Source organism: Microcaecilia unicolor, chromosome 3, assembly GCF_901765095.1.
Source record: "Microcaecilia unicolor chromosome 3, aMicUni1.1, whole genome shotgun sequence".
Classification (NCBI taxonomy): Eukaryota; Metazoa; Chordata; class Amphibia; order Gymnophiona; family Siphonopidae; genus Microcaecilia; species Microcaecilia unicolor.
In genome coordinates this window covers 266,052,688-266,059,756 of record NC_044033.1, presented here as the reverse complement: position 1 = coordinate 266,059,756, position 7,069 = coordinate 266,052,688, and the positions used below count along the sequence as shown (strand labels likewise).

The following is a 7,069-nucleotide window of genomic DNA, read 5'->3' as shown; positions in this document are numbered from 1 at the left end:
AGTGGAATAAGAATCGTAGCAAGATAATATATGGATAAATTATCTATGGGGCTTATTTTTAAAGCATTTAGACTTAAAGTTCTGTAGTAACCTATGGAACCTAAGTGCTTTGAAAATATGCGTGGCACACACCAGCACTATTGCTGGGCTTCTGCGGTAGCCCGGCAGTAGAGCCAATTTGCCGCATTCCATACCCATGGTAGCCCTACTGTGGCTTCATAAGAGGGCCCCTAAGTGCTTTGAAAATACACTTCCACATATCCTTACATGTATTTTCAGCTACACTATTGGTCCAGGTTTGAGCACTGAAAATATGCTCGATAGACAGTGGACATTTGATTCTGCATGCCACATTTGTTCACCTTTGTTCTCTTCCTAAAAGACCAGGTTCAGAGAGTACTGAGTGATGTGTCCATTGAAAGTAGTTGTACTGGATTAGTCCTTTTTCAGCAGTTCTGTAACAGTTCAAGGGGAATATATCTAAGTGGCATTTAGGGATAATTATATGTTCAAGAACATATGTTAAGAGTTATATGTTCTCTTTGAAGGAGGATTCTACTTCATTCATGGAACTTCAAATGAGCTCTGACTATTTGTTAAGACGATGTGAGATATAATAGGGAATGTAGAAGCTATAACAGATAGATTTCCTGTCAGTGATTTATTTAGAATAACAAGAGATAAAATATGGTGTGTGTTTGGGTGGGGGACTTGCACCATTTAAATGCATTGAAAGTAGTCACAATTTTTGTTGTAGTAAGAACTGAGCTGTTTTAAAGTGATCTTGGTCTGATTATAATTTAACCACTGTGCTAACTGTGCAGCACAACCTGATTTAAACTTTGATAAACCTATCACTACACCTGTAGGATGTCAAACAAGCTATTGTAAACACTTGAGCAACATGTAATTATGTAAATACACAAAACGTCTGCAAAGCACAAAGATTCATTGGTATGGGCACCATGAACCCAATCCAGACTGAAACCCTATAAAAACTGATTTATTGAGAACCAACGTGATGGTCCTGCATGATGGATCAGTGGCAAGTGTTGTGCCTGGTTGTTTGGAAGGTCCCATCAGATTCCCAAATTAAGCAGCAAGTTTCAAGTGTATTAATTGCTTTATTAACCACTTGGGGAATGAAACTTCAGAGCGGTTTACATCTTAAGTCTATAGTAAACAGAACAGAAAAGCACTTCATTCAGTATAGGAAAGAGGTAGAGATACAGCAGGAGGGAGAAGAAAACAAGCATGCACCAAGGAGAGTAAAGTAGATAGCAGAGAGATAAGGGTAGGGGAGGGAGAGAGGGAAAGGAGTGATATTCAAAAAGGGTGAAACTTAATTACTTTTATTTAGTCCATCACACAGGGTTCAGGACCAATACAGTACAATTACATATAGAGACTTCTATTCCACAACTTGTCAGAAGGCTTAGTGTGGATTACAGTAAAAAGTTAAGGGAAATAAAATATCCCAGAAAATACGATATAAAATAAATCAAGAAAAAGAAAGATCAAAACATTAGACCTTCAAAAACTTCCTAAATAAATAGAACTTTAGTAATTTCCTAATTCTTCAATAGGAAGGTTCCAATATTAGTAAATAGGGCAGAGAGTTCCAGAAGTTAACTGCTTGACGAAGAAAGCATGCAGAATAATATTGCTTATAATGTATATTGTTTGTACAGGGGAAAATTAACAAATCATTATTCCTTATTAAAAGACATTTAGAAAAGGATGGATAAAGTAGATAACTTGGGGCTAATCCATGTGTTATTCTAAAGGTGATGGTACAGAGTTTAAATAAGTGATGTGCACAGACTAGAAACCAGTAAAGCTTTATCAAAAGAAGAGTAGCCCTCTCCTGGTGACGTGCACCAAAGAGCATTCTAGCAACATGCTTTTGTAAGATTTGAAGACAGCTAAAGAAACTCTCAGTAAAACCAACATATAAAAGTTACAGTAGTCTACAGAAGAAAGAACAATAGTTTGAGTAAGAAGAGCAAGACGATAATGCAAAAAGTAATTTTGACTCGTTTGTTTTTTCAATTTGTGAAAAACTAATCGGATTGGCTTATGCACCCATTGACAAAAGGTTTTGTTTAATTTGTGTTCAATCAAATGACCTGTTTGGTTCATTTTCAGATTCCAAGTTATTTGGATCATTCAGGTCCACCAAAGTCAACAGAACAAACAATTTTGAACTATTAACAGTGGGATTTTACAGTAGAAGTCCAGAAATCCAGACCACCTGAGAATCTGGACCCTTCAAATTTTCTTGCTGACTACCCAAGAATCCAGAAAACTGCTTGAGAATCCAGACTCCCCCCTCCCTCCACAAGATACAGCTTCTCTCCTGGCCCTGCACACTCTCACTCCACTCCTAGTCCTTCACTCACACTACCAGGCCCCTACATGGCTATGCCTCCCCCTCCTTCCCTCCCTCCCTGCACAATCCAGTGTCTTTCCCCCCACTCCTGGTCCTGTCTGCTTCCTTCCTCTCTAACCTGAAGTTCTGAAGTCTTCCCAGTTCCAGCGGCAGCCTTACTCATTGGCTTTTTCTGGCATGCACTGGGCCTTTCCTCTCTGACCCATACCAGGAAGGGGCAGTATGGATTAGAGGGGAAAGGCCCAGAACATGCCGGAGGCAGCCAGTGAGTAAGGCTGCTGCTGCTGCCACTCGCACTGCGACGACTTCAGAACTTCAAGTTAGAGAAGGAGCAAGCGGGTAGGGCCGGGAGTGAGGGGGAAATATGCCGGATTGTGTGGGGAAGGAGGGAGGAAAGGGAGGGCGTAGCCACGGGGGGGGGGGGTGATACTCTTTTCCCCATTTTGCATCAGCAAAGAGAGAGAGAGAAAAAACAGCTTTCACAGGAAAATACCTACCAATTACTAACACACTACTTAAGCCAGGCTGGATTCTTGTCCCCCCCCCACCCCCCCCCCAAAAAAAATTTGAGAAACCAAGAGGGAGAGATCGCTGCCTGAGAATCTGGAAAATCCCAAAATCTGGACTGACCCGATCCCTGAGCAGTCTGGATTTTTGGACTTCTATTGTGTACCCATTTGTAATCAAACTTGCTTATAACTTGCTAACAGGCATCTGCCATACAGGGGTAAAGCAGCACCAACACTGGTATAGAAACCCCAAAGCTCCAGGAGAGGGGCAAAGCAACCCCTCCAGCATATCAGTGCATTTCACTGATGGGCGATATTCCCTTTTACCCATGGGTCACATGGGGCGGCTATTGTGTAAGTATCCTCCTTGGTCAGGATCTCAACATTCAAGGAATCCACCAACACCAACACTTCTGATGTGAATCTCTTTCACAGCCAGATGCTCAAAACTCCAGTGCTGTACGAAACAGCGCCAGAGTTCTACCACCACTACAGCACTGAGGTATTACTTCCTCATTCTCAATGCTAATTGTATGCTAATGATATGCACATTATTAGCTTCGAGCATGAGGAAGTAAAGCGGGAGGATGGTGCCTGGTGCATACGCTGAAGAGTTGTGTGTCAAGCACAGCTCTTCTGTACATGCCCAGAATGCCAGAGAAGGGAGGGGGAAGGAGGAGGAAGAAGTGCGATAGCATTCACAGGAGTTCAGAGATGGGCACAACACTACCAATGCCAATGGGTCTCAGTCATTAACAAACTGCTCTTCTGTTGAAATTTCACAGAGCTGAGGGAGTCTAACACTTCACAGATCAGGCTTGCACAGCTGCTCCGTCCCTGCTTTGATACAACCGGGACCAAAGGTTCCCTGTTAAGGAATTTGTTCTACCAGTGACTTGACCAGTCTAGTCTGCTTTCCCTCCTGCTCTAATGCCAGCTCTGAGCTGGTGTAGGATTTAAGGGGGTAGGGCGCTGTTGTTCAGTGTGCTGTTTTTCTGAGCATGGGGCAGCTTCTGGAAAAGAGCACATCAGTATGCATTAGCATGCTACTTGCACTGAAAGGCTGCACACTCATTGATTCCCATACTCCGTGGCTTTGAACATTAAGCGCAAGTAAATGTGGGCGCTAGTCCAGTGCTAATGGCATCTAGCACCTGCATTTACTTTTGAGCATTGGGGCCTCAGTTCCTCTTTGGTATCCCCCCTTGATTCACTGATCACTCCAGCAGCAGGTAGGTAGAATTTCACTTGGTGCCATCATCCTGAATGAGTTATTGCACAGGTGACTGTTGCTTCCTGCTTCTGACCCTTCACATTCTAGTGGAAATAACCTGCTATCACAGTTCTCAACAGCTATCTTCAGGACAGGTATATTGTTTTTCTTGTCCCCTCTATACCTACTGCTTTCTTCTGACTCTTTCAGCTGGCATAAATGAGCCATCAGGAGGAAGTAGTCTGTGTAGCATCCTGGTTAGGTCAGATATTGCTGGTAAAATTCAGAATACTACCCTCTGCCATGGCCAGCTGTGCCTGCATCTGGGCATGCAACTGATTATACAAGCTGGGGTCACTCCGCTACTAAAGGTTATCATGGTGAGTACTTGGTAGTAAGTATTAAGAGATGTGGTAGCCTTAAACTCCATGTTTTCAACCACCTGCAAGGTTAGTCATCCATGCAACCATTTCCCTGATGTTCCACGTCACCACCTTTAATGTTACCTACTAGTTGCTTCAGGACAGTGATGATAAACACCAGTCCATCCCCTTTATGGTGACTTGCTTACACAGACATCAGGGCTTCTTGCCTGCCACAGACTGGGGAAAAGGTTGGGGGCTCAGCTTGGGAAATGGATTTCCTTCTTTCTGTAGATTTCCTGCGGCTGCTACTTTTCATGCTGGATGGAGTCCACAGTCTAGTATCAGCATATTCCATTGAACATGGCAAGGTTGTTGATTCTGCAAATCGTGAATCATGCCATTGTTTGAATGATCCTGTAGCTTTCATTTACCAATGTCCTCCTATAGAACATATATGTATAAACTGTAAAAACTTGGTTACAGCACACTGATTTTTTTAGAAGCAGTGTGATGTTCCCGCGCATGATGGCTCAGTATCAAGTGCTGCACCTGATCATGTGGAAAGTCCCATCAGATTCCCAAATTAAGTAGCATTCCCAGACTCTTGGAGGATGGTGGTGGGGAGAAGAGGAGGGGGAGAAGGAAAGAAGTAGTATTCAATAGTTTTCTTTCCTTTAGTCCTACCAAACCAGTCCAGAAACCCTCCCTTATGGTAATTGATTTCTTTTTGTTGTTTCCTTTAAGTTTATCCTGTCGATACTATTACTCCTCTTGGATCCTAAGCAAAGAACAAAAGCACAAGGAGCCTTCAGGAATGGGGACGTCAACTCACAGGCACAATAGATCGTCTGAAAGAGAGGTGGAGTCTCTGGAAGAAGCCTATGCGAAACGGGACCCCGTTGGGACCTCTACCTAAGTTTTAAAATAATTTTGCAGAACAAAGATACTTTGACGATCATCTGAAGTTTTGTTTGAGCCATGCAATTTAAGCTAAGTAATAATTTCACTTCATTTAGTTGTTGGTAGAAATTTATTGTGAATTAAAGTTCTTGAAATTTTGTTTACTCAGCAACTGTGAATAGGAGGTTTTCAGACCAATGATGACTTGTTTGAACAATCACACATATAGGACGCTATAAGCTCCAAGTTTGTGGATTGAGGTCTTAATGAGGTCTTTTCCTCCTAATTTTTGAGAAATAAGCAATTTTGCTCTGTATTTCCTACAAATATACCATACTGTATGTCTATTGAGGTATAGAGGTATGGTATTTAGATCCTATAATCATTTGTTGTTGAAAATTAACTTAAACCCTGCCACATCCCCATGCACCTTTAATTCTCATAATTATTGGTAAAGTTAATTGTGGTTGATGGACATATGGCATAGGGCTGTGGTTTGGCTAAAAGCTGGGTTTATTTTACTGTAATTTTACAATACTCAAAAAAAAAACTGGCTTGCAGACCTATATACGTATGTACTAGCTTCACAGTGGTGTCCCAAATGTGGACTCTCCACCTTTGACATTCTTTGGCTTCTGAATATGAATCATCTTAACCAGGGTGCTATTAACCTTCACAAAGGGAAATACAGCAGCTTTTAAATTATATAATTTAAAAGCTGCTGTATTTCCCTCCCCCACCCTTTTCCAGAATGTTGCCCAATACCTAATAAATCTAAAACTTTTTCTTGCACCATCCTCTCATCTGTGCATTTTATACCACATTACTGTGAATTTTTATTTCTTATCATTTTGGGGTTTTTTGTTTAGTTTTCAGATGCAAATTTTATGCTTTTAATATATATATATATTCATTAATTAAAACAAAAAGCTTAAAAATTTGCAACTTGATGATGTGTGAGCGTTTATGCTCACTTTTGAAAACAGAAATGTACTTTATAATAATGACTGTATAATCAAATAATCGGTCCTTTTTAGATTTTGCTTCCATTGTTATACTGAGCTGAAATTGAAAACACCACTAATTTTCACCCAGTTCACTATTCCAGCTTTCAAATGCTGTTGAGAGTTTCCCAGTAGAAAAAAGCACATTTCCCATCATCTAAGTTAAATACAAACATTAAAATTTGATTTTGTGAGATACCAATTCAAGGTAATGTTTGGACGTTTGCATCATGGGGGCTGTGGGTCACTCGGGCAATAATTGACTTAATCTGTGAATCTTGTTTGTTTGATGAAGTACACAGTCTTCCTGTCTCTCCATAAAGTTTGCCCATTTACTCGGGAAACATCAGCACACAAGCAATCCTGCCCTAAAATGAGAGCTAGTACAATAGTGCTTCTGCTTTCTTTAGTTCTATATTCAGGTAAGGTCGTGTTTAATGTCCTTTTAACCGAACATTTTATTTAATAACATGCATGGCTATTTCATTCAAATAACTGAAATCCTGTGCTGCTTATAGATAAGATCATGTTGGTAACAGCGGTGGGTGGATTTCTTTGTAAGCCTCCTAGAATCGTAGATCGTGTGGGATATACATTTTTTAAAAAGATGGTAAATAAAGTCTAATAAATAATGGACCCTTTTGCTAAAGGGCATTAAGGCCCCTTTTACTGCAGTGGGTATAAGG

The 7,069-nt window shown here is 40.9% G+C and overlaps 1 protein-coding gene across 1 annotated transcript in view; it reads left to right on the top strand.

Annotated features, from left to right (window-relative positions):
* The first annotated feature begins 6,701 nt into the window (after positions 1–6,701).
* The window catches only part of PLG (plasminogen), a 180,287-nt gene continuing 179,919 nt past the window's right edge, over positions 6,702–7,069 (top strand). Inside the window, exon 1 of the mRNA XM_030198063.1 lies at positions 6,702–6,805. Within this exon, the coding sequence (XP_030053923.1) occupies positions 6,757–6,805 (49 nt within the window). The 5' untranslated portion in view covers positions 6,702–6,756. The remainder of the gene's footprint in view (positions 6,806–7,069) is intronic.